The 27,991-nt window shown below is 40.5% G+C and overlaps 3 protein-coding genes across 6 annotated transcripts; 2 read left to right on the top strand and 1 right to left on the bottom strand.

The window, feature by feature from the left end:
• Window positions 1–1,418: 1,418 nt before the first annotated feature.
• Window positions 1,419–16,333, top strand: agbl5 (AGBL carboxypeptidase 5). Of its 4 annotated transcripts, none has more exons than XM_044049087.1 (17): window positions 1,419–1,544; window positions 4,855–5,150; window positions 5,244–5,415; window positions 5,564–5,730; window positions 5,874–6,051; window positions 6,208–6,386; window positions 6,939–7,452; window positions 7,543–7,712; window positions 8,282–8,417; window positions 8,583–8,800; window positions 8,904–9,106; window positions 9,910–10,086; window positions 13,583–13,692; window positions 13,842–13,894; window positions 14,023–14,216; window positions 14,607–14,737; window positions 14,894–16,333. In XM_044049087.1, the coding sequence occupies exons 2-17, from the start codon at window positions 4,936–4,938 to the stop codon at window positions 14,969–14,971; spliced, it is 2,895 nt and encodes a 964-aa protein (XP_043905022.1). In that variant the 5' UTR covers window positions 1,419–1,544; window positions 4,855–4,935; the 3' UTR covers window positions 14,972–16,333. The 4 variants fall into 4 exon arrangements, 3 of the variants coding, with proteins under 3 accessions (XP_043905022.1, XP_043905021.1, XP_043905023.1); XM_044049086.1 differs by lacking the exon at window positions 1,419–1,544 and adding an exon at window positions 3,592–3,704; XM_044049088.1 differs by lacking the exons at window positions 1,419–1,544; window positions 9,910–10,086 and adding an exon at window positions 3,593–3,704.
• Window positions 16,334–16,762: 429 nt separating this feature from the next.
• Window positions 16,763–18,121, bottom strand: ost4 (oligosaccharyltransferase complex subunit 4 (non-catalytic)). Its single transcript, XM_044049362.1, has 3 exons — window positions 18,038–18,121; window positions 17,082–17,219; window positions 16,763–16,897 (listed from the first exon to the last, which is right to left on the bottom strand). Exon 2 carries the CDS (start codon window positions 17,216–17,218, stop codon window positions 17,105–17,107), a length of 114 nt encoding a protein of 37 aa, XP_043905297.1. The 5' UTR covers window position 17,219; window positions 18,038–18,121; the 3' UTR covers window positions 16,763–16,897; window positions 17,082–17,104.
• A 483-nt stretch (window positions 18,122–18,604) lies between these two features.
• selenoi (selenoprotein I) lies at window positions 18,605–27,989 on the top strand. Its single transcript, XM_044048898.1, has 10 exons — window positions 18,605–18,800; window positions 21,113–21,181; window positions 21,851–21,959; window positions 22,609–22,683; window positions 23,676–23,938; window positions 24,034–24,142; window positions 24,227–24,275; window positions 24,364–24,544; window positions 24,633–24,812; window positions 25,113–27,989. Exons 1-10 carry the CDS (start codon window positions 18,744–18,746, stop codon window positions 25,218–25,220), a joined length of 1,200 nt encoding a protein of 399 aa, XP_043904833.1. The 5' UTR covers window positions 18,605–18,743; the 3' UTR covers window positions 25,221–27,989.
• The last annotated feature ends 2 nt before the right edge of the window (window positions 27,990–27,991 follow it).

Below are 27,991 nucleotides of genomic sequence, written 5' to 3' on the forward strand. Positions count from 1 at the left end.
ACTTTCACCTCTACATCACATAGCCTCAGTTGTGTATCAGCAATTCACCTCTCTGTTGTATCTCTGAGTATACAGTATATGCACGTCTGCATCCACAATAAGAAGCATCATTCCCAAATTCAGGAGTGAAAATACTGATACATTTGGTCTCCAAGAGGTAAAAATGTCTTGCTGATATGTAATGATATTCATAAAGAGACCACCAACTGGGGGCACAGGAAAACCGTTTCTTAGCAACAACATACATGATCTTACAAGGTAAATCTACGGAAATTTTGACTGGGGTGAACACAATACAGACCTTTAACTAAGCCATTTTGTGAGCCTCCCTATGGCTGATATCGGTGTGTCTTGTCTGGAACAAATCCCACCTACAAATAATGATACATACTGCATATCAGCAAACCCCATGAAGAGAATGCAAGTTTCAGTATATGCGGCTAACCCAAATGTCACACCATGTTAGTTCCTTTTAAAATGTAACATGTGTGATCTCATGTCATTAACATTCCAAACGTCATCAGCATTAATACCAATAATCACTTTGCCACAAACAATTACCTTATAGGCTACATAAAAAAAATCCACATGACAGTTGAGGAAAGTTGCTGCAAAGAGGACAGTCTTGCTTTAAAGGTCAAAAACTGGTCAAACCTGCTGTCAAATTCTTCTTCTCCCTTCAGCACTCGGAAACCATTTCACAGTATCAGTTGTTGAGAAAATTGTGATGGCTCAGGAGCTTTATGTCCATGCAGTGTAATCAACTGTATCATGGGATTACCTATGATATACTTCCCTGTGTTATGTTGTGTTACCCTCATCAAAAAATACAATTTACAATTTTAATAATGCGGAAAGTCATGATTTTCAGTTAATAAAAGACAGCAGATGACGTCACCCTACGAGAGGTAACAGGGGCATATGTTTTGAGAAAAGTGCTTTGCGGAAAATGATCAACAACAACAATATAGGAGTACAGAGATCATGATGAAATTACATCCTCACAAATAAATCATAAAAAAATTATCTATCAGGACCCCACTGCTATTATCTGGCCTCCAAATCAGTGGTGACAAATGCAGCCGTTCGAAATCCTCATTTTATTTCCCTTGAAGACCGAGACATTTGTAGCGATCACTGAAGGTAAAGAGATAACTGTAATCTGCAGCAGGAGGTTGTCACCGACTGACTGGTGTGTGAACAGTGTGTGAATGTACTCATGCCTTTGCTGTGTCTGCAGGAAAAGGCCAGTAGAAAGGCTTCACTGCCCTCTTGTGTTGAAAAGATATGACATCCGTGCAACAGTATCAGTCAACACTGCAACAGGCCTTTCTATGTTTCTACCTAAATATGCTGTACGTTCCTAGTGTTGTCATATACAGGACACGGCAAGATAGGAGAGAGGAGACGGAGAGGCTTCTTTCACGTACCTGATCAGATGAAGCTTGATGGGATGTTTTACAGCGGTCACAAGCGTGGAGCGACTGGTCGGCAGGTCAGACAGCTCAACAGTGGGATGGCTCTGAGGAAGAACAAATTGTGTGGTAAGTCATAACATATGCATTACTTTATTAGTCTCTAGCTGAAACTTTTCATCTAACTGTGATTAGAATTTAAATAGTGTATGTTAACATGAGACCTCTGAGGATTAAGCAGCATACCAGGTCAAATTCAGAGAATTTCTGAAACACACAGAAATACAGGACAATAATTTATCTTCATCTAAAAGCAGGCTTTGATGTTTCTTCCAGGAAAGTAAGAGTAACTATAACAACAACAAAAATGTTTCAATGCTTTCAAATGTAGCCATTAAATCACAGTCTTTCTTGGTATTTACCCTCCTGGAATCAGGTGAAGATTGTCTATAAAATGAGCCACAGATGTCTGACTATTTCACTCCAGACTTCCCAATAGGTGTCTGATTTTAAACTCCACCAGACTGACACTGATTAGAGGTAACAAGACATTTTCAGACAGAGGAAAGACGCATACACTATGTCAATTCTTATCACAGTTAAATGAAAGTCTCACTTGTCTCTCAAAAAGAGGAATAAGCATTTTTATCCACATACATAAGAATTATGCCAATGAAAATGTTTACATTCTCTCCATTTTTGGCTTCTCTCTGTTCTGGATACTCACCACTCAGGATGCTGCCTCTCTGCAGATGATGGTTGCAAGAGAATGTAATGCCTGAAAAACACAAGAGAAATAAATAAATGTCACTAAATATGAATAATAATGTATACTTTACAAACTGAGGTATTTGTAAAAATTATACAAAGGATGATACAAGTGATACAGTATAGTGTAGTAACATCACAATACAAAGATGGATCCTCTTCTATATTCTATCCATTATGACCTCTGAACATCACTAAAAGTAATTTTGTTTTTCAGTTTTCTGTTTGTGTATTCATTGTTAAAACACTATAATGAATTAAATCATTAATTCATTATAGTGGTCTGTTGGCTTATAACAGACCACTCTTTATATGTATCAAATCTAACTGATCCTGTTTGTCGCAGATTCAGTCAGTAACTCTAACTGCAAAATGCAGGGTAATAAAGTAGATGCACAAGACGGTCATGATTTTGTGTAATTGATGAGTACTATTTAAAATAGTTTTATTATTAATCATTTATTTTACATTCATCTTTGATTTCTGCACTTCTTTATTGACAAACAGTGCCATAAGAATGATATTGTTCACCCCACTGGTGTAAAATTGTGTTTAAAATGAAAATACTTCCTGTTGTCTGTGACTGTTAATATAACATGTACATCTTGTGATAACACCAAATTCAACATGATTAGAAAATGTGGATTTCCAGCAGAAAATGCTGTGTGAATGGTGTGTGAATGCACTGCCACTGTTGCCTCTGATGAGTATGTGATCTGCACAGATCAAAGGCAGAACCACAGGTGCCATGTGAAGGCAAATGAGGGCCCCGTCCATTTCCATTCATTGTCATTGGGGCAAATGGCAGGCAAAGCAGAATAATTCTAAAACTCAGGAATTTTAAAAAGCTGTATATGATGTGCTTAGATGGAAAACACAGAAGCAGAACAGGAAGATGTAGAAGAAGGTAAGGTAAAGGTAGGCCAGGCTTACTTGGCCACCCGTTTAAGCTTTAATGCATGAATACAAAACAATTGACAAAATGAATGGATTACATGCAGGTGACTATTAGACTGTACTGCTGTACAGAAAACAGAATGGATTTGATTTGAAAAATGGGAGTCTCAAACAGCTGTTTCTGCAGTATGTGCCACCTCCGGCAGGTTTTGACTGAAAATCATTCATAAATGAATACAAAACAATATTTAGTGCTGCTGTGCTATGTTCACGTTCTGTTTTTTTTTAGATATCTCCAATGAATGTGTAATTAACTTTGGCAGAGGAAAGAGTAGTACTGTGACTTTATTTAGCCTTTCTGCAGCTATTCTGCAGTTAAAACGATTACTTGTATGTATTAATGAGTAAATATGCCCCCTCACAATTATAAAAAAAAAGCCCTCAGTCACTTCATCCTGGTACAAATCTTTTGTCAAGTCCTAACTAACTGTAGCTAACTAACTAGGGGAACGTAGTGCTCAGTTTTACAGAGAAACTTGAACGCAGCACTCAGAGCAAAGAACTGTGAGGTTGAGGAGGACGGTAAAAACAAAGATGGACATCGACCGAATATAACCGATACTGGTAATTAATTGTGTACAAGCGTTCGTGAAATGTAAATTGCACTGACCGTGGCACGAGGGTAAACCCGTGTATTCGGGGATGGAGTGACATGTCGAGCAAGGGCTGCTAGTTCGGTAGCTAAGTTAGCCTGAGTAGCATATTAGACACGTACGTTAGCGTTACAAGGTGTGTGTAACCTGAAGGACAGGATACTTGGGCAATATTACCGACATAGCGCTAAATAATAACTAGCATGTTTGTCATTATTGGTATAAACCGAGTGTAGCGTTTGCAGCCGTCACTCCCCTTCCTCGATTTCTCGGTCAGCTGTTGTTGTTGTTGCGCTGTTACTGAAAACCAAACAGCAGCCATTTACTACTTCATCGCAAAAGACAAGGGTGCAAACGTATTCTCACACATGATTATGATGATCAGCTATGCATCGGTTCATCTACTATGTGGTACAATGAAAGCAGGGAGCTAGCAGGCAGAATTGGTATGCAAGTGTGTATTATATTGCTTCTAATTAAATTTTGCGTGTAGTTGTAACGGCCTCGGGGTGTCGCTGTTGAGTGTTGACTCGTAACTAAGCAAGTCGAAATATTATAACTGTAGCTGTAATAGCAATAACAATCTCGTATGTCCCCATACACATTAAGAAACACCATAATTGTGTCTAAGATAAATAAAACAAATACATTTTAACAATAACAAAAAAAAAACACTGTAGAACAGGTGTTATGGCTTGGCAGTGCTTCAAGTGCTTCCAGTATAACCTGTCTTCATTGGGCTTTAAGTTTTGCACCATGATCAAATAACAATGTATGCACGGCATATATATGTGCGTACTCTCCAGTGTCACAAATGAATAAAACATTTAATGACTTTTTTGGGAGAGAGAAAAATAGTTGGAAATCAGGTCACTTGTTTTTAAGAGTAACTAAGCATGTCTGTTTACCAGCACACCAACTTTCTTAAATCAGTGTGAGTTGCAACTCCAGGACACAAGACCAGTATATTGTAGCTGCACTACTGTTTAGTTATTATAATGTTGCATCAGGATAAGACTAAGTAGTTGGTTATGTCTGATCTAGTCACTTATTTCATTACACTTGACAGCACAAACATATCTACACCTTTCATTCATTTTGCTCCATGTTCATTTAAACAGGCTGCCAATGTGCCATCGGTGACCAAGACTCAACAAAGAACCCAGGGGGAGAGAGGTGAAAGAGGGTTTAACTCCTGGACCATGGAGGCTTATTTTGGTAATATTGTGTTCGGCTCCAAGTTTGACTCAGGGAACCTGGCTCGTGTGGAGAAGGTGGAGAAGGCTAGCTCAAGCCCTTCTTCCGACACAGCTTCCAGTGGGAGTGCTCCTTCAGTCTCAAGCCTCTCCCCTGATTATGAGTTCAATGTGTGGACACAGCCGGACTGTGCTGGCACAGAACATGAGAATGGAAACAGGTTAAAAATCTTCAGCTTTTGTTGCACATATTTGTACACAGCCACTGTGCTGCATTACATTCATTTTATTAAGTCACGTATTTTGCGTTTCAGGTCATGGTTTTACTTCAGTGTACGGGGTGTAGCACCAGGGAGGATACTGAAGATCAATGTGATGAACATGAATAACCAGAGGAAGCTCTACAGCCAGGGCATGACTCCTCTTGTTCGCACTTTACCTGGCAAGAACCGGTGGGAGAGGATTAGAGACAGACCCACAACTGAGGTACACACTCATACACCCTTGGGACTATTATGAAGAGCATGTGGGCAACAGGAGGCAGTGAGGCAATGTGCCATCAATCTGGTTCCTGACAGCTATAATAATCTTTCTAATAATATCTCTCATCTTCCGTTCTTCTGTCACTTCCCAGATTAAAGATAACCAGTTCATTCTCTCATTCACTCACCGGCTGTCAGAGGTGCGAGGGGCAACCACCTACTTCTCCTTCTGCTATCCATTCTCTTATAGTGAGAGCCAGGAGATGCTGCAGCAGTTGGATGAGAGTTACCCCAGTGGTGCTCACCTCAGTCCAAGCAGGTACAATACATACAGCTCACCTAAACACCTGACATTTGACACTACTTATTAAGTAAAATGACCTAAGAATTTGGCCGTTCGTCATGTCTGTCTCACTCTCTTTTCTACCAACGTTTACTCCTTGCAATCTCTGTCCCATTCAGTGCTCCAGAAAGTGTGTATTATCACAGGGAGTTGCTATGCCACTCTCTGGATGGCAACAGAGTGGACCTGCTCACTGTGACCAACTGCAATGGGATGCAGGAGCAGAGAGAGCCCCGTCTGCCTAAGTTATTTCCAGACACTAACACTCCAAGGCCACATCGCTTCTGCAACAAAAGGGTATAACTCAGCTGTACATAAAGTCAACGATTTGGCTTTAATCTGACACCTTAGCTGACACGTAATGACTTAGTATAAAGCATGCATATGATGTGAAATCACCTAAAATTGTCAGAGTGGTTATTACACTAACCCTTGACATTTGTGTGTTTGCAGGTGTTTTTCCTTAGCAGTCGGGTGCACCCAGGGGAAACTCCCGCATCCTTTGTGTTTAATGGTTTCCTGAATTTTATCTTAAGAAGAGACGACCCGCGAGCTCACACACTTCGAAACATGTTTGTGTTCAAACTCATTCCAATGCTCAACCCAGACGGGGTTGTCCGCGGACACTACAGGTAAGAATGTCATACTCACATACACGTACTGTACATGCACCCTCACAACATTGTACAACAAAGAGATTATCATTTGACACAATCTAGACTAGAAATTACTTTTGTCTCATGACGACATGCTCATGAAGCACTTTTTGTTTCTTGTCTTTTGTGTCAAAGTCAGCACTGCACACACTGGTGCCCTTAGCAAGTCTTCTGCTGTGGTCTGAGCCTGAATCAAACTGTTCAGCAGATATTGGATTATTAACAGATAAACTTGCATTCTTTGCAGTTAAAAGCCCCACGTTGACTCAGCAGATTTATGTTATCTGGTATTATGTATCAAGGTATACTTCCTCTCTTTGTGTCATCATCAAAGTCTGTGAATCTAGCATAGTATGTGTGCCATCTGCTCTTTGAATAAACACTTTGTAACAAGTTATAATAAGTTCACTACAATTAGTCACTGATTATCAGGCACTATTACATAAGGAAAGTGTGTTGTGTGACTTCTATCCTATTGTTTTTGTTAATGGTTTTGTTAATGGTGAGTGATCTGTGATTCTTCTGCAGGACTGACTCCAGAGGAGTGAACTTGAACAGACAATACCTGAACCCCAGCCCTGAGCTGCACCCATCCATCTATGCAGCCAAAACTCTGTTGCTCTACCACCACACACACAATCGCTTGCACAATACACAGTCCAGCACACACTTAAACAACACTACAAACACACAGACTCCTTCCCCCATCAACATCAAACCCACCAGTCAGCACCAAGCTCCTCCCCGCGGAGTCAGCTCGAATCAACGAATTGCAGAGAAAGAAGAAAATCCCACACAAACTGAAATTCCCATGGCGATGGAGGAAAATGTCTGGGTTATTACAGAGATGGGGAAAGAAGACAGCTCCTCGAGCTCCTCAGAGACTGTAGCCCCAGTTACTGTAGACGTCCCACAGGTGGAGGAACAGGAACCAATTCCACCTCAGGAGGGGGGTGTGGCTTATTATGTGGACTTACATGGCCATGCCTCCAAACGTGGTTGTTTCATGTATGGAAATAACCTCCCTGATGAGAGCCAGCAGGTCAAAGCATATGTATTCATACCAACCATTCTCAGAATGCTGTCAAACTGCAACACGGCTTCATTGCATTCTTTTTTCCTCTGTCTGCAGGTAGAGAACATGCTGTACCCAAGGCTGATCGCTGTGAACTCTGCCCACTTTGATTTCCCTGCCTGCAACTTTTCTGAGAAAAATATGTATGCACGGGACAAGAGAGATGGGCAGTCGAAGGAAGGCAGTGGTCGGGTGGCAATCCACAAGGCCATAGGGCTGCTGCACAGGTGAGAATTGAATAAATACACACTGCTTCAACAGTTTAAATAGCAAAAATCAACAATTAAATCCTCACCCAACCCAACACTTTTTGTGGTTTTGACAAGTCAAAAAAGGGAGATCAAAAATTCATTGCTGGGTAATTATCCCATTGTTAGTGATGTATCTTTTCATATGTTGTAATTAGATAACATCTATTTATTGGCTAAGTATTGAATATATTATTGCAGAATCAGCTGTTGCAACCATTAAGCCTTGTTTCCTTCAAGCAGTTTAGTACAGAACAGTACACCCTGCTCTGTCTTGCATTTCCACTGCTGGATTTGTGGGCCAGATCTGTAAATTATGTAGCTGTTTACATAATGGGTCTTCTATGTAAGTAGTTTAATGTCATACCAGCACGACACATTGTAGCTCACCAACTAATCTCTGTCAAAGAGGGCAATACAGTAAACAAATTACCTACATATTACGTACTTGTGCTAGTTTACATTTGACAACGGGAACACACATTATTGTGTACCATACCACACTAAACAGGGCCCTAGTCACATATCTGTTATTGGTTTCCCAACAGCTACACTTTGGAGTGCAACTACAACACAGGTAAAACCATGAACACCATCCCACCTGCCTGTCATGACAACGGACGGGCGACCCCACCTCCACATTCATCATTCCCTCCAAAATACACTCCAGAGATATTTGAACAGGTAGGAGGACATAATCTTTTTTTGGGTGGGAAATAGTTTTGCCTAGATTTTAGTTTTTCTGAGGCACATGTATAAACAACGTTTTAACAAATTGCATCAGAGGTTTTACTACAGTGTGCTTTTAAGGTTTATGATGTAAATAACACTTTATCTAATGTGCATCAGGTGGGGCGTGCTGTGGCCATCTCAGCTCTGGATATGCTGGAGTGTAACCCCTGGTCACGGCTGGTTCTGTCGGAGTACAGCTGCCTAACAAATCTTCGAGCCTGGATCCTCAAGCACGTCCGCAACACCAAAGGCCTGAATACAAACATGCATGCCCACCCTCCAACAAGACCACACCACAATGGCAGCAAGGCTTCACCACCAAAAGGTTTCAACAAGTGAGTTCAGACAAAGACACCAGGCACCAGGCACAAATGTACACTGAAGTGCATTCCTATTTATGGAAAAGATGTTGTTTTTTTAATGTGATTTTCCTGGTAGCTTTCTGTCTGGCTCCACCTCTGAGAACACCCTCAACCGCGTTCGATGCAACAGCCACAGTAGCAGCAGCCAAACACCCTCTCCCAAGATGCACAGCTCTCCAAGCTTTACTTTTGGCTGCCCTCCACCCCGGACTCACTCGCAGCACAATAGCACACACACAAGGGGACGTGGCAGCAACAAGACACTCGTACCGGTCAGGGGTAAGCTGATCTCTCAACAATCTGCATGTCTTGCTGGTTAGTATTTTGTATCACCTCTGACGGTGTCAGTTGACTCTTCTCTTTGAATCTCAACATCACATATTCTATCTGGTGTCTTGTTTTTCTACTGTCCTCTATTTTTTTGTACCATTGTAGATGATTGGAGCTTGGGACACGTGTTTTTATGAGAATTGAACAAATGGATTCCCTTCCTGGATGTGTCTGCCCTGTAGTATCTGCATGACCCAAGCATGACACACACCCCCCACACACCTGCTACTTGTGCATGCATTTTGTGGCCTCGCTGACATTAGTTGTGCCCAGAGTGAGGATGAAACTACATTTTTCATTAGTTTTCATGAGCCTTGTTCTTAGGCACAACAATAAATTGTTTATGCAGTTGGAAACTGAAATATCTCTAAATAAATCAAAGTTTAATCAAAATTTAATTGAATTTTGAAAATTTAATAAAAACAGGACATTCTGAGCTGGAGTCAGATTGGTTCAGGGAATAGGCAGCAATACCCAGGCCTACTTGTTTTCAGCTCAGACGACATATAGCATATGTTCCTACCTCACAAGTTTATTCAATTCAGTTTGATTCTGTGTATATAATTCCAAATCACAACATACGTTATCTCAAGGCACTCAAAACACAAGGTTGATTCCTTACAATATTCTCAATGTATCCCGTTAGTTTCCAACATCTGTTGTGCCTCAGCCCATTGCTCTTGTAAATATTCATATTGCACACAATCGTTGCACGTCGTTGAGCTGGTGTGTGTGTGTCTTCCTCTCTGTAGACCCTAAGCCTCAAGAGAAGAGACGCCCCCCCCACCACCGCTCCGTCCTACAGTCTCCCAGCAACAGCCACACTCCCTCACGCCCCCCACTCTCACCCCCTTCCTCCTCCTCCTCCTCGTCTTCCTCTGTGTGTGCTGCAGGCTCCTGTCCCCTCCCGGCCTCCGTCAGTATGACAGGTCTGTACACACTCCAGCCCCCCAGCCTCTCCACTTTGCTCCCCTCCCTGCAGGCTCTGCCTCGACCCGGGCTTCTCTCCAAACTGAGCCCCCTGCTCCTTCAGAGCCTACCGCCAGCCAGTACCACTCCAACTGGGCCCACCCAGGACTGAATCAATCCTAACCTTTTACCGTTTTGGCCTCCGTGTGTGGGGGTGGGGGGGTTGGGAGTAGGCCGAGTGACCCTGTTTAGACCTGGTATTAACATTCCTTGAGTGATCCGAACACGGACAGATCGCGCTACCGCTACACACAGGTCTGATCACTACCAATCTCTTCGGAATGCGTCCTCATATCGAAACTCAAAAAACACATTCAGACAGTACATTTGAAAATTCATGGACAACAATAATAACTATTTTTCAGCATTATGAATATCATTAACTGGTGTATTGACCACTACAGAAACATGAGAAATGACTCTGTTAAAACACTGTTAATTTAGGGCAACTGTGTGGCTTTGGGTGGTGGTCTGTTTGTTAAGGACTGTATCTGTATATTATGTTCAAACAGATATGATATCAGTGTAAATTTAAATGAAGGGCCGTGGACACCAGATCCGATCACATGTGGTCACAGAAGACACATCCAGGACACATTTTAACGGCGGAGTGATCAGTCGTACTTAGGGCTGTCTGCGTGTAATTGGATTGCTGAGGATATCAACACCAGGTCTGAATGGGGCTTTGTAGGTTAAGAGCAGATCACTATCACAAGTGTGTGTGACTGACTGAAACATTATTGGTGCTAGCTCTTGTAACATTTTCCTCAAATATTCTGCACATATCTGCGTAATTACATGTGTCTGCAGTATTAGCACCTTAGAATAAATAATACACTTGAGAGCGCAGAGTGCTCCTCTGGTATCGTCATGTTGAATGAAAAGTTTCAACATAAATAAATCAAACTTGTGTGTGACACACACACACACACAAAACCCTGTGACAGTGAGTCAGTGATATCACAGTGGGAATATGTAACAAAGAGACACAATTGCTTGGCTACATAATTTCCATTGTGCCCTACTACTTGCAGTATGTAAATATTAGTATGCATTGATATTTGAAATATTATACTAATGGAGTATATTACAATGAGTAAGTCTCTTTTTAAGTGTATATACAACTAATAAGCTAAGAGGAATTACCACATTACTGTGCTGATATTTGGGAAATAGCCAGGGCTATCAATTTTTAAATGTTATCTTAAAGTCACTGTCACTCTTACAAGTAGCTGTACTTTGAATTATTTTGCGTTGTTGCACTTATTTATTGGTTTTATTTATTTATTTATTTATTTGGAGAAGAAAAAAAAAAGCAACAGGTTTTGCTAAATTAGTGGTGGCTTCTGTTCTCTGATGTATTGTGTCTTTGTATTTCACTCTATAACTCTATAATGTGTGCACTGTACGTAAAACAGGTCACAGGCCGATCTCACCGTCCCTTTATGGTTACTTCTGTGCTCCGAGTCGGTCGTGGCTCCTGTAATCTGCATTTAATGTCTCGTGGTATTTAAAAGACCTGTTGTTTCATTTTTATATTTACAAGTATGCAGTTCCTCCTTTCTGTGATAATTATTTCAACTTCTTTACCATTCCCAGTGTCAGTCCAGTCTTGGTCCTGACGTTAAGATATTCACAGAGTAGCCTACTGCCAGAAACCTCACGTGGACCATTGCTGGTTTTAAATCCTTACGGATGGTGGAATCACAGAATTGTCAAAATAAGGGTTGTGTCATGGAGCTGTTTGCCAACAAGCAATATCATTTAATACTATTTGTTTGTCCGAAGAGTGTTGCAAAGTCCAGCAGGCAAGTGTCAATAATTTTTCTAATACCAAATCCAGTATTGGTTTTGGTGTAAATAAAGTGTATAGTTTTTAAATTTTAATACATGTTTCATCTAGCAGGTGAGACATTCACCATTATTTATTCAAACACATATGTGTGTGTGTTTGTTGTATAAATTGAATGTGGCAGGCGTGTAGTAGGCCCTCCGTCGATGGTAAAAAAAATAAAAGTTGATATATTTTGTGGTTAGCCGAGATGAGATATTATCTTGCTGTCCTTGGTGTTTTGTGAAAGCCTTGAGGATAATTTGTGGAATTATAGTTATTTGTCTGTAATTCATTTTTGTGTGCTGTCGTCAAAGAATTTGATGATGGTGTGTGTTGTAAGACCAGCCGTTTTAGATGCACTGAAGTTGCCGAGGTGGAACATTTGTGATCTGACATATGATTGATTGGATCAAAATAGCTTTCAGAACATTTGGCCTTGCCTTGCCGTAGCTATTGTCTGTCCCAGTGCTGTGCATCATTGTAGTCATGGTGTGCCTTCCTCTATTGTAAACAGTAGGTCTAAAAAGGGTGCACTCATTCTTTTTTTTTAACCAGAAAATCCAGATTATATTGTTATTGAAACCCCTGAAAGTTGTAATAAGTAATCAATGGAAGAATGTTCTCTATATTTTTGATGATTTTGAGTTTGCTGGCCAAAAATAATGAACGGTTTTAAAAAAAATACATTACAATGGATTACAATAAGTTAAAGGGGCATATTTAGGACTTAAGAGAAGGCAGCTAATTTGAGCAGATGTCAAATAAGAACTGATGATTCTCTTGCACACTATCCTCTCATACAGTGATGTTTGATAGTTTTTCCAAACTAGAGCCCTGACATCTAAGCAGTTTGTGATCACATTCCTGATTTACTACGAGGAGCGCAACAACCCAGTGAAAATGGGATTTCGGAGACAATGTTGTTTTTATACTCTTTTCATATATCACTTTTGTGGTTTTCATCCTACATAGTGAAGACAATGGATAATGAGTTTTCAGCTGAGAACAGTTTTGGAGTGATGCGGTGAAATGCACTGTAGTTGTATTCTGCTTCCTCACTGTGAACTTTGTCCTGCTGTTTCCCCACTGTTTCAAACTTAAATGTCCTCATCCTGAATAACAAAAAAAACTGTGTGCATAGTCAAATTCTCATTAAGTCTCCCTGCTTTATACTCCTCATGTAATGTCCTTTCCTTCACTGTGGTGCTAACCTTCTTTACTTGACTTGGGTTAAGTGTTTGTCTGTGTAACATCTTTAAGAGTATCACCTTCTTGAATGTGCTGCTGTCCTTTTGCTGCCTCTCTGTTTAACCTCTGGAATAAAATATATATATATATATCCTTTTGTGAAGCAACTTCTCTGTGCGAGTGTTCTACTCTCTATTCATTCTTTTGACTCTAATCATGTAGAGCACAGGTCAAAGGTGAAAGTCAGACCTCAGGAAATTGATCACTGAAGTGTTGACATACATGAAATAGCATGTGTAACATTTCGTATTACTTGTTATTGTGCTATAAAATGATGTTCATTTCCCACTGTTGCAATGCTCAAATGCCACCCACCGTTTCTCCTTTCCTGGTTTTCTTGTCTTCATTTTCATTCCCCATCATGTGCTTAACAGGCATCAGCTTTCCAGACTTTCAGGCAGGTGGAACCAGTTCAGAGCGTTCGTCCAAAATACCATTCCCCATGCGTCCTGGGCGTGTGGCGAAAGGCTGCCGGAGTCTATTGGTAGGCCGTCCCTCCACAGAAGCCTGTATAGAGTTTAGCAGACTTGTGGCTCACATACACACACAATGCAAACTCTCCTCATTTTACCTAATTTGACCTAATTTGTGTTTAAATATGTATAGCTTATATAAATCTTTTGGTTTACACAGGTTGCTAAAGACTCCGGGCCTGAACACATCCTTTCCTCCATCAAACTTACCAAGTGAGTTCAAGAAAACACAGATAAGATTACACATGTGTGTGTTGTATACTACATGACCCTCTTTAATACATGCTACGACAACTTTTCCATTAGTGGTGAAAATATTAACCTCTTCACTACCTGCCCAGGTGTGACCTGCAACCGCATGTGAGCTGCATCACAATCCGGAAGCCGGGGTCAATGGACAGCCCATCCACACGTGGCAGTAAAACGAAACCGGTTGGCAATACTCAGTCCTCATCTGGAGGAAAAGAGGAGTCGGCCGCCATCAAAGTCTGGAAGCTGCTTCGACCAGGTCTCCACCGACACCTGTCACTGTCAGGTACCTATGCATACATGACATGGTTTCCACTCTATTTGTCAACTGACTAAGGACTAGATGTTTTGCACTCAAACTTATTAGAAAGGATGGCTTCAGCATGACCTCAGCTGCATTACTAGAAAGTATATCACTTAATTGTATCCGCTCTAAAAGTTAAAGGGTTTCTTCTTGGTCCATATCTATCAAGTTTCAAGAGAATCAGTTCAGTAGCGTTATTTAATTTTGCCTAATTTGTGGAGCATTTTATTGTCTTTTAAGTTATTATTTTGGTTTTATGCCTCTTAACCTGGAATCTCTAAATTGCTGATGCCCATTTTCATACTTATGTTGGGTGTAAACTGCACGATACATATAAACAAATAAGATAATCGTTTGCGTTTCTCTGGTCAGGTGTATCAGGGAAAGATGGTGCCATACAGCTGGCCTCCAAAGCACTTCTGAAGGACACAGACAACCATCTACACTGCAAGGACTGTGCCATCATAAAGGCTGCACCAGAGACAGATGAAATACTGCAACAGGTGAAAACCAATATGCACACTTTGATATGTCAGATCACACACTTTGTGTCAAATATACACATACAGACAAATACAGTCAAAAACATCACCTGCTTGGTGGGCATAATTAAAGTAAGACAAATGACTTTACCAGGCTGTGCCATGTTGTCTTTGAAGGTTGACGAAACTCCAGTGAGTCCGCTGCCGGAGCCTGTCGGTATGGGTGACACAGTGACCCTCTGTGGAGAAGCCTAGGAACTGCAGAGGAGGAAGAGGCACTTGTGTACGGCACCAATTTTTAAATCATAACCATTCAAAACAGGCATTATATCACAGACTGACTAAACAGTGCAATATGTTTTTTTATTATTATTTTATATATTCAGTTTCCTGAATATTGTTACCAGTACATAGTTAAAGGATATAATTCACTACAACTGTGTGGCTCAATACCTACAAACTGCTCAGTACATTCAAGCACCTTCCCTTAAGTCACAGGGGGTGAAGTGCCTTGCTCAATGACACCACAACGGTGAAGCACACATGTGAAATATCTCTTAACATTTCAGTTACTCTTAGTGTCCCTCATATTTGTGTTTTTTGCCACTTTACTCTTTTCCTGCTGCTGCTCCCTCCCTCAAACAGATAGTGAACACAGTCTGACAAGTATTCCTATATACACTGATGAGTATACTGCATGTCACAGTCAGCCACTCGTTACATTAGAGGTTGACTTCTAGTCTCACTTAAGAGCACAATGGCACCTTGTACAGCTTCCTTTAAGTCCTTTTTGTATTTTAAAACAATGTGAGAGTGAACTGTTTTGATTTCAAAAGTCCTTTGCGCTTTGTATGTTACTCATAAAAAGGTATTCACCATTCATCTTACCATACTGTTCACCAGAACAGAAACTGGAATGTCTAATTGTGGAGTCACAATTATCCAAAACGCAAAACAGTCAGTGAGCAAGTCTGTCATTCATTTGACACCACTGACACAAGTACAAAACATTCCGAGTAGACAGTGTGAGATTCGGGACAGATGTACATCTTACATGGGACCACCCTCAGTGTGTGCATGTGCACATGGCTCTCGTGAAGGAGGCCAACCAAAAACAAACCCATCATGAACCCCTTTGTTGTTATCATGTAAAGAAACCTCTCCAGAGCAGGTCAAGGAGGCCTTGTGGAGCTGGAGGGTTAAAGAAAGGCAGCTAAACACAAAGAAATTCCAAAAGCAAAACCATGTGTCATCTACAAAAGAGCTATAAACCTTTACTTTCCAAAATTTCCAGGTTGATGTGGATGTAAAACAAATATATAGCTGTAGTTGTTCACATACCCTCTTAGAACAGTGATTTGAAAAGAGGATCAATCATTTTGTTACTTAGAATTAACATGGTAAAATTTGACTTCAGATTTTTCCTTTTTTTGGAATTTTGTTTCAATTAAATCCAAGATGGGATTCTACTTTTATGGATATTGAACAATATTTCGTACATACTTGTATTACACCAGTGTTGTGTGTGTTTTGTTCACATGAGACAATCTGACTGAGATTATACTATGTTGGAACTTAAAAGAAATGTGATGTGTAAATAAATGATCTTTGAAAACACCAAGTGTGCATTCACTTTTGTGAGTACATCCATCTCCTACCACTTTAAGCTCCACATGAGGGTCACGGGGTTGCTGTGCTAATCTCAGCTGACATAGGGCGTTAGGCGGGGTACACCCTGGACAGATCACCAGTCCATCACAGGGACACCTATGGAGACAAACCACCATCCACTCACACCTATGGTCAATTTAAAGTGTCCAATTTACCTAATCCCCATTTGTGAGTAATGGGATAATGGAATTGTGTTATTTCAGTTTTACCTTGTAATACATTTGCAAAGATTTTTTTTTATTTATTTTCACATTGGCTTTATGAAACCGAGTGTACATTGTTGAGCAAAAGGCTGAACGTAAAAGGGTCTGAATACTTTCTGTATTCACAGTACATATGGGATTGTGACAGGAATTAACTGAAAATCAATGCAAATGTACTTAATGTGTTTTTATTACAAAAAGAACATACACCACTGTGCAACCATAGCAACATAGAAATTCATCTCTTGGAAAGAAGGATGGAAGGTGGGGAATGTTTCCAAGGTGGTGGCTTTGATTCCCATCTCATCTGTGGGGAGAAAAAGACATTCAAAATGTGTCCCGGTGTCTAACCACATTATTACACTGATGTTCACAACAACTATGTGTGCCATGTTGGCCTTTCAATTCTGGAACAATATGGAATAGTACTGACAGTAATGACAAAAAAGTGACATGGTGAACCATCTTCAGCAAACAAAGATTGCACTCACCTCTCCGGTCATATTGGCGGACTCTACTCCTGCTTTTTGGGGTTATTGACAGCAACGTAGTGATACAACACAACCAACAGGAACAACGACACGCCAAGCATGTTGGCAAATATGGCCAGCTGCACGTCTGTCACCATTCTGCCGAGGATAAAGAAACTCAGTGGAGCAAGTGCAAGACTGCTATTTGTTTTTAAGTCGTTTTAGCAACTGGGTGAAGGAGGTATAGACGTTTGTATAATGCAGTGACAGGTTTCTAAGTCTATTTCGTGACATTTGAAAGTTTTATAGGATATGGTTGACTTTATTTGGGACAAAGTGGTGCTGGCAAACAAATCAATAGATAATATATCACAACAGAGAAATAGATAAGTAGATAAAATGCACAGATAACAAAAATAGGATGAATACAGAAGAATAAATGGGAAGAAAACAACTCATTGCCAATAACAAATGTACACATGGCTACATACTGTATTGTATCGTAAGACATACAATAATAAGTCGTTATAGGGACTTTTCTCTAAGTTAATGCAAAAGAGTAGGTCATACGATATCTCCGGTAAACGTATACATTTTAAATGATAAAAAGAAAAGGACATGTCTCAGAACATTAGTAGATAACTGATCGACTTAAATCAACGTTAGAGTCGCAAACTCGGGCTTGAATATTCCATATTTACATTCCGATCACGTCGACACACACGTAGATGATTATTTTAATTTCCATAATAAATATGGGCACAATTGTTTATCTTTTTTGTCAAACTAAAGGGTCAATTTGGTGAAAGAACAATCGTTTGTCAGGTTACTTAGCTAGCTAGCTAGCTAACTAGCTAGCCGACTAACAGAACTGACACAGGTTAAACAAGCAAATACGACGTACAGTAGACGTGTAGCATTATACAATAACATGGAGAAACACACTGCAGCGCGGTTTCATTGGTGTTATAACTTACGTTATTCCTTTATTGAGGATTGACTCTCGGCTGCACTGAAGCCCCAGTAGATCAGCAGCAGGAAAGAAGAAAAATCTTGTTTCCGGTTGACTGAGAAAGACACGTCACGTTACAGAGCGTCGTAGAAATAGGTTTTCTCTCATTGATAAACCACGAATTGATAAACCACGATTTAAACAATTCATACACCAACACATTTGTTTTTTTCTCAAGGACATTGTCGTTAGCATTAATCTATGTATTTAATTATTTATTTATTTGTCTGCTGAATATATTTTGTGCAATATTTATCTTAACCTGCAGTTTTTCTCCCACAGTAAATGCACTGAAAACAAATCAGAACATGTACAATGCAGAACAATAGCATTGGTGACAAAACAACAGTACAGTGAAACAGAACTGTAGTCGTTATTATTAAAACTGCAAATTCAGGAAATGCATATGTATATACATATGTTATTATGTTTTAATATGTATAAAGAAGTATAACTCGTACGCTTAGTCCTCCCAGCCAGAGGCGGCGGTAGTGAGCTACAATTACAAGTGTGGCGTTTACACACCGTAGGAGTGGCCCCAGTGTTTCTCGACCTCACCGCACCCGGCCGGCGTGAACGAAAGCAGCTAAGTTATATGGTTCTTGGACTCGCCAGTTAACATTCGGGATTTGATATTCATTTATCTCCTCGTAGAGCCATATTGCACCACCATGGCTCTTTATGAATATGTCACCCAGGAGCAGCTTGCGGGCTTCGACAAATATAAGGTATGATTAAGGGACGTTAGCAGCTAGCATTAAAGCTGCCTGTGTGTGTTTTACAGCTAGCTGTCACGGTCTGCAGGGATAGAAGTGTGTGTAAAGTTAGAAATGGTTAGATAAAATTAAACCGGATGCTGCTTAAAAAAACATTTTAAAAAGTAAAGAGGTAGATGCAGTTCCCTTTAGCCTTTTCTCGTGTTTTGGCTTAGATATAACTACCCCTGTTCTTGTTAAGCTTCATCTTCGTGCCACATGCTTTGTTATTTTCAATATCCATTTATTGAAATGTGTACAAATGTGTGATCAGGCGTTAAAAAGTACCCACATAGTTGATAAAATGTTTAGCGTGTCTTGTTCAGTAATGCTTATTCTAAGGGCCAGTCTGACAACGAGATGCATAAACACAAGCAACATGTACACAATGCTACATGTGGTGAATTTTTTGGGAATTAATCCATATAGTGTGCATCTGAGAAGTTTGAGCCACAAAATGTTCATGATTACATTTTATTTTGAAAGTGACGGCCGGAAGTTTTTTTCGTTTACCACGCCGTGCTTGACATTGGCGCAGATGTGCTAATAGCTAACGTTTCTTTTCCTTTCTGTTCCTTCTTAATGGCTGCTTTGTACCATCTGTTTTCACACATTTCATAGCTCCACCCGCTCCTTTTCTTTCTGTATAAAATAATTGATATTAATATGTTATTGTTAAACTATAGTTGAGTCCATAGTGGTGGAAGAAAGCAGCTTGAACCAATACACTCATACTGACAAGATACTGACGTTTGTCTTGAGTAACCAAAGTATTTTTTATTTTTTAGGTTGTTATTCAGGGTTCGAATAGTACCACCTTTGTCTGTGCTTCACACAGATATTTCAGTGCCCAAGTAATAGCCATAGACATTGGCATTGATGTGGTTTTATGATTGTTATGGACTGAAATTACTTAAAAAAGGAGTGGCAGATATTTGAAGGATGTCACAATAAGTGGTACTAATAGATGTAGCTGCTTTGTAGCCCTTGAGGCTATATTCTTATTTCCTTGCTCATATGTTTTTTTCACGGATTCAGGCCACTGAGGCTCTCTGCAGTGTCTCCTCATCTGATTACTGTGGGAGAAGTCTCCCTTGAGGTTTCCATCATGTGAGGCCTGTTTTGTCATTAATCCTTATGCCCAAAGTGTTAATCACTGGAAGAGATAGGAGGATGACAAATGAGGCAATTAAAGGATTGTGGCTCTTTTTAACGCAGCACTTGTTTTCCCAAAAAGACAAACAAATGTAGCTGAATACAAGCGCATATGAGTGGAAAGCACACCATGTAGGATTGTCCGACTGATTGTCTCGCTCTGTTTACATGCTGCCACCCATTTTTCTGCTTCATACATCCTTTGTCACACTCAGCACAAGCTACAGCTACCTTCCTTGCTTTAAAGGGTATCTTGTGTCCAAGCTTTACTTTTTTGGAGCCATGTTTGTACAAGACAAGGATGTGAATTATGGCTAGACTACGTTTTGGTGGTTAATCACATTGGCTACTTTTTCACACTACATAACAAATGAACTGTATAAACTGTAGACTTTTAAATTGAAGTCCAAGAAACATTTAATAAGCGTCTTCTTTTTTTTTCTTGAGCCTGATGATGGAGGAACTTTGCTGACATTTTACCATTAATCTGTGATAATTAATTGTGAAAGTTAAATTAGGTAATTTTGCTGCAGGCCCATTACAGTCAGTCATTACAGTGCCTGCAATAAATAGTGCTGTGTTAATCTCTGTCTATTTTTAGTATGAACTGTCTGCAATACTTCGTATCATAGGAAGCACTTTTATTTTGGATGCTTAAGAGTTTAGTGCTCATGTGGAGAGAGAACAATTGAAGGGTCATTTATTAATTATTTTGCAATACAAATTTCAAAGTCCAGTCCAAATTTCCCAAATTAACAAGACATAGAAAATAGTTCTCCAATAATATTGACTTCAGAAAGGCAGCATTCACTCTCATCTCAGAAGATACAAAAAACAGCCTTGCACACCTCTGAAATTGTATGAACTCCAGGGACTATAGTTCACGTTGTAGTGCTTACACTTATTTGTCATGCCTGGATAAAGTTACTAAGACTGGAATCAGGTTTTGTTTTGATCCACATTGTGATATACTGTTGCATATTATCCAGCAAAGAAGTTAAACATGCAGCTAAGGCCATGTAGCCTAAGGCCTGGTTGACTTGCAGTTATAACAATCAAATAGATTCAAGTAGATTAACTCTGTGTACATGATTAACACACCCTGGTTATGTCTATGTGTGTCTTTGCAGTACAGTGCAGTGGACTCAAATCCCCTGTCTGTCTACGTCATGCACCCATTCTGGAACTTTGTGGTAAAGGTGAGAAAGACCAGTTCAACCAGATCTGTGCGAAGACAAGCTGCATCTTTAATGAGTCTGTAACACATTAACAACCTCTTCCTTGTCTCTGTGTCAGTCGTCCTATCAGTTCTGAAATTAGAAGATAGTGTATTATGTGCTGTACATGAAAGATGCATGTGCTCTCTTAAATACTGTGTTAAAGAGCCTGGTCGGGCACTGACACAGTAATCAACTAATATCTATTAAGCCTTTATTTATACATTGATATCTGTTTGACTGGAACTTGACATTATTGATAAGAATTGTGTGTTCCTTTCCCCCAAAATTATCACTGTGTCTTAACAACACAACCTCTTCTTTGTCTCTGTGTCAGACGTCCTATCAGTTCTGAAATTAGAAGATAGTGTATTATGTGCTGTACATGAAACATGCATGTGCTCTCTTAAATAATGTGCTAATGAGCCTGGTGGAGCACTGACACAGTAATCAACTAATATCTATCAAGATATCTTATTTACACATTGATATCTGTTTGACTGGAACTTGACATTATTGATAAGAATTGTGTGTTCCTTTCCTCCGAAATTATCTCTGTGTCACTGTCCAGAATGTTAAGTAATGACTCAGCGACAGGAAGAACATGTTGATTAACTTTTGGTTTGTTTTCTACTCCCAACTCCTCTCCAGTTCCTACCAACATGGCTTGCTCCAAACCTAATTACATTCACAGGCTTTATGTTCCTGGTGTTGAACTTCCTAATGTTGGCCTTCTACGATTTTGACTTCAGTGCTTCCAGTAAGTCATCTCCACTACTTGTCTCACTCATGCATGAGGTTGTCGTTGTTGTTAAAACATACACTGGTTGAATCCTTTCTCAATAAGAGGTTTGGTAAAAGAACCAGATGGGTTTGTTTATGGGAGGCAAAGTCCATCACTGGATACAAACCCATGACAACATACAAACCCATGCACAATAATCTGTCATACTAATTATGTACAACAACATTTCCAGGATATAGAAACACTGGCAACAATGACCTTTCAATAACATTTGTTGTCAGAAACCGTTTCTTAAAAGAATAGTGAAATAGAAGCACATCTCCACAAGCACCTTGGTTAAAAACAACTCTGGTCTGTTCCACATGTTTTTCAGCATTTTAGATGCTGCCTGTTAATGACCCCTAATATAACCCTAAAGTAGGCATGAAGATAAAACATGTAAATTATTACTTGCATGTCCCCCTGACTACTATCTGACAAAACCCTCATTGCTTAAAAGCAGAGCATCAAAAAAAGTGTTTTTAAATGTGGGTCCATTTCATTTAAGTTTGATTATTTAAACTTGTCAAATTGAAATGACTTTGTTGTATAGACTGTACGTCTTATAGTTTTTCTTAACTGTGTTTCTGTGTGGCGTGATGTGTTTTTATGGTTTGTGTCATAGCTGCAGGACATGAACATGTGCCTAGTTGGGTCTGGGTTGCTGCAGGGATCTTCAACTTCTTGGCATATACACTTGGTGAGTTTGAACCCCCGTCACCCACAATTTATTGCATCTCTCTCTTTGTTTTTCTCTCTCTCTGTCTGATTTAGTTAGAGGGTCAGGAGCATGCTTGTAGTGCAGTGCCTTAAGCAATGAGACTGCAAATGTAAGTGGTAGTTAAGTGTTAGACTTTGACCGGTGATTAAGTTTTGCTTTAACTGTTAAAATGTGGTTAGTCATGTCATTCTTACACCCACTAAAATCATACAGTATCACCAGAATGTCACAGTGAAACACATACAGTTGATTGTCGACAACACAAAGTAACGATTGTACATGCTCGGCACGTCATTTGCAAGATACTGACGTGACTGTGCCACACTTGTTTCTTTACTCTCATATGTCACATACCAGTCAGCCATAGCCACCAGTTATGTCCATTTTATAATCATTTTATTCACTGGATGTTTTACTGGCTGCCAGAGACAAAGCAAGGATTTTAAATCACATTAAAACAAATGAGATGATGTAAAATGTGGTTTCCATTAGTTTTCTGTGTGTCATTGCATTTCATAACACTTGATAGTTAAGCTCATGCTGTGCACATGTACAGTAATGTGTATGTGTATGTAGACACACATTTCTATGTATATGTCTTAAATACAGGTTGTCCTCAGATATTGTGGAACCTGTCCGTCAACCACAGTCATATAGACACACAGTTTGTATGTTGGTTTGTGTTACATGTACAATATGAACTGAACTGAGGTTGGTTTAAAGTGTTGCTGACCACTGAGGATGTTAGTGCAGAATACTTCCATGTGTAGATGAAATGAGTGCAGAGGTTGTGACAGTGGGAAGCAGGAATGTGGCTGTTTTCACTCTGTGCAGTTGTGTGTGTGTGGGCAGCAGCTTTTGAGAGACATTGGGGGGGGGAAAGGAAAATCTCTGTTGCTGTGCTCCTTGAATGCTCACATAAAAAAATTATGCAGTCTATGTAATGACGTGTACCTTTTTGTTGCATACAGATGGCGTCGATGGTAAGCAGGCACGTCGCACCAGCTCCTCCACACCACTAGGGGAGCTTTTCGATCACGGCCTGGACAGCTGGGCCTGCATCTTCTTCGTGGCCACCGTGTACTCCATATTTGGGCGTGGTGAGAGCGGCGTGAGTGTGCTCACGCTGTACTACATCCTGTGGGTGGTGCTGTTTTCCTTCATCCTGTCTCACTGGGAGAAATATAACACGGGCATCTTGTTTCTGCCCTGGGGATACGACATCAGCCAAGTGGTAAAGACGACGCACTCACACCAGCACTCGCCTTCATTCACACAAACATACCAGACTCCTGAAGACTCCATGTATGACGCCTCATCTCCTTCCAGACCATTTCCCTTGTTTACCTGGTCACTGCTGTGGTCGGCGTGGAAACGTGGTACCAGCCGATCCTGCTGCACTTTCTCTATCGAGACCTTTTCTCCTTCATGATCATTGGTGAGCTGTGATTGGTCACACGAATATGTTATTTAATTAGTTTTACTGAAGCAGCTGCAATAATACATGTCTGTTGATTTTTAGCCTGTTCCTTCACTGTGACTTTACCCATGAGCCTCTACAATGTGCTGAAGTAAGCAACGTTTTCATTAGTTTTTTTTCTATGTTGCTATATCATGTTCACCCAGTGCTCTGAACGTGTCACTTATGTGCTGTTGCAGGGGTTACCGCAGTAACAGTCTGAAGCACAGCAGCCTTTACGAAGCGTTCCTGCCCTTCCTGTCTCCCGTCCTTCTCTTCATCTTGTCCACCATTTGGGTGGTGTTCTCTCCATCCAACATCCTCGAGCTGCAGCCCAGGATCTTCTACCTCATGGTGGGAACCGCATTCGCTAACGTCACGGTAAGAGCCTGTGGATTTTTCACACCAGTGCGTGTTATTTTTTTGTGATTCTGATGACTAACACTCTGTGTATGTGTTTGTCCTACAGTGTAAGCTGATCGTGTGTCAGATGAGTAACACGCGCTGCCAGGCGCTGACCTGGCTGTTGCTGCCCATGTCGGTGGTGGTGATGTTGGCAGTCACAGGGGTGGTCACTAACGAAACGCTGCTGCTGTATGTGTGGACAGCCACTGTCATATTGGCACACATACATTACGGCGTATCAGTGGTAAGAGCGCACATGTGAACACGGCTTTCTGGACTTTTAAAGCTCATGTCCAGCAGCTTGTTTATGTCACTGCTGAGAAACTATCAGAAAATTGCATTTAATGTATTTGATTCAATGGTCTGCTTGTTTAACAATCAATGGATGGAGCTCAATAATAAGTCAGCTTGAATAGACTAAGCTCTCTCTTGTGGCAAATGAGTTTAAACTTCAAATAAAAGCCACAATTCCTTGCTTGAGTAAATGTAGAAGTAAATCAAAATAAAATAATAATGATTTTGTCTTTTTCCCCCCCATCACCAGGTACAACAGCTCAGCAACCACTTTAACATATTCGCCTTCTCTCTGAAGAAACCCAACAGTGACTGACAGGAGGAGGAGCGAATCGGCCTGAAAGGAGCGGAGGTTTAAGCTCCTCCCCTCCACTACTCTACCGACACTTCACTCTCATCACCACGGAAACCACATCCCCTGCCTGCCGTCCATGAGGACGCTGCAAGTGGACTGGACTATAGCCCAATTTACTACCGTCTCCAAAAACCCATTACAAATACAACACAACGCACACACATTCCTAACCAATCAAAACTGCGGCCGTTGCCGATGGGGGGCGGGTCCAGGGGCTGTGGCTTCCGTCACTGGTGATTGGCTAACTTGGTTGAGCCAATGAGGTACAATTGTTTCCTACGGAAATGTGCTTCGGTCATGAGGACAGGAGCCCAGACGAGCCACGCAAACACACACACACACACACACACACACACACACACACACACACACACAAACACATTCTGCTTTCATGCAGATGTTTTATAGCTTGTGGCAGGTGTTTCAATGCAAAGCCACACGCACACACATACACACTGTTGCGCTCACATAGTATTATGAATGTATAATATGCCTTGGGAAAACACCATTTCAGTTAATTTTATCAACAGAAAGTAGTGCTATTTCAAACCTGACCTCTTGACCTCTGGTCACATGTGGCTCATCCATCCACAGCCGTGTCCACAGTAAAAAGGTTCAGTCACCTGTTCATCACGAGAGGATTTTCAGGTGGAAATGTTTGTGCTATCTTGTAATAACTATATATATATATACATATATATATAATTTTATATAAATATATAGTGTGTGTTAAGGGTTTGGGGCATTTTATTTTCAATTAAATCTTTAAAAATTATGATTGATCCCGTATAATTTATAAAAAATTACCTCTAATTCAACTCTGCAATGGTGGCGGTCATAAGTAACCAACCAGGGCAAATATTGACCAGGATAACCTCTGACCGTTTGACGTCTACTAATCTTTGACCTCTGTCTGAGCACTGGCCTCTTTGCTCTCCTGAATCTCTGAGGTGTCGTGGGTTCGCGCTGATTCGTTCATTGTTTTTCAACTCCTTGATATTATTTGTCGGTCACGTCGCCACGGCATTGGTGTGTGGTTAAGTTTCCCCCCCAGCGCTTGAATGAAGAGTGCCTCCAAAAGCCGGCAACGGAGCGGACTCACTCTGAGGGAACAAGCTGCTGCACAGGACACCGCAAACACCACAGAACACTGCCTGGTGTCACACTCACTCACACACACACGTTCACACCCTTTATACTGTCTTAAGTGTAACTTGTGTAATGCTGCCTTTGTTTTGGTTTTTCAGTCTGTTCAACACTGATCCTCAGTATGATTCTTACTATGTTTAAGAAGATGGATGTTCAGTCGTGTACAGACTGGACTCTCGTACTGTTTTTTTTTTGTTTTACTTCTAGGCCAAAGGAGACGAGACATTCTGTCATTGTTTTTCATGTCGTAACAATCAGTCTGTAGGTTGACAGAGTCGTTTATTTTTCTGGGTAAACCTCACCGTTTAGAATCCTGCCTGCACAACCGTCATGTCCGCCTGAAAGGACATTTATGTAGAAAGGAACAAAAAAGTCTCATCACAATTTGGCCTAAAAAAAAAAGGAGTCCACGTCTTAGTTTAAACTTTCATACTCTAGTTCTCTACCGAAACTGGAAGAGGCTGGTGCGTCTACGGTTTACATGCCATGCTTCCCTGTCACCAGACAACAGGAACATGTGCTGCACTTTCACTTGTTTATGACGTTATACAGTTAAAATAAACCAGAACAATAACAGTGTGGGAATTATCTTACTTGCCGTGTGAATGTTATGTTTATTTGGGAGTTCCTGTACTTGTCTTTGATTTGACTGAAGTCCACAGTCGCACTCCTAATGTCTGCATGATGCAACAGAAACATCAGGTACACACATGTCGATCTTTTTAAACATTTTCGCCTCAGTGTCGACTCGTTCTGTCGCTCGTCTGTTTTGTACAACGGTAAACATGGAGGTACGAACCCTGTCGTGTCCCCGCAGTACCAGAGATCCAATCCTACTGCCGTAACATCCAGCAGAGCAGATCGCGCTGAGAGCTCATATGCAGTTCTAAAGCACATTGTAATCTGTAATTTTAAATTAGTTTTTTTTAATGAAGCCCCATATCTGTGACTGTGATGACCATAGATTGTAGTGATGTGAGAACAACTGATTGTGAGATTTTGCCACCAAAACCGCTTTTCTTTTCTTTTTTTTTGGGTGCAAAGCACTGTCTGGGTATGTGCAGATCCATGTGTGCTGTTAATGTATGGATGTATACTCTGTATGTGTGAATATCTGTGTAAATACATACATAATGTCTTCAGTTTTGTTTTATTTTTTTGTTCTAAAACAAGATAAATGCTCAATTAGATTTTTCTCTTCTTTTTTTTCCCAAACCCTTCACAGCTGAACTTAGAGACCAGGAGCAGTTTCTCTATATCTTACTAGAGTTTTTGGACAAATTTCCATCTCTGCTGCTGCTGCTCGACTTTTGCAAAAATGAAGTTCAATGCAAACAAGCATTTCATATATTTACAAAAAAAAAATTCTAAAACTTTCTTTGCTGCTTTAACTGGGGCAGATTTGCAGCGTGCACCTCAGCTTTACTCAACTCTTTCTCGGACAAACTGCCCTCTCGTCGAACCTCCTGGATTAATGACCCAAGCCTTTCAAATTGTGACTAATTTGTTGTATAATGCTGCTCTGACAAACACTTCAGGGCTTCAGTGTGGCTGCTTGTGATGTTGTATTTAACTAGTGAAAGAAAGGACTGTTGGGAAATAAATGTATTTGTTTTTCTTTAACC

Source organism: Solea senegalensis, linkage group LG17, assembly GCF_019176455.1.
Source record: "Solea senegalensis isolate Sse05_10M linkage group LG17, IFAPA_SoseM_1, whole genome shotgun sequence".
Classification (NCBI taxonomy): Eukaryota; Metazoa; Chordata; class Actinopteri; order Pleuronectiformes; family Soleidae; genus Solea; species Solea senegalensis.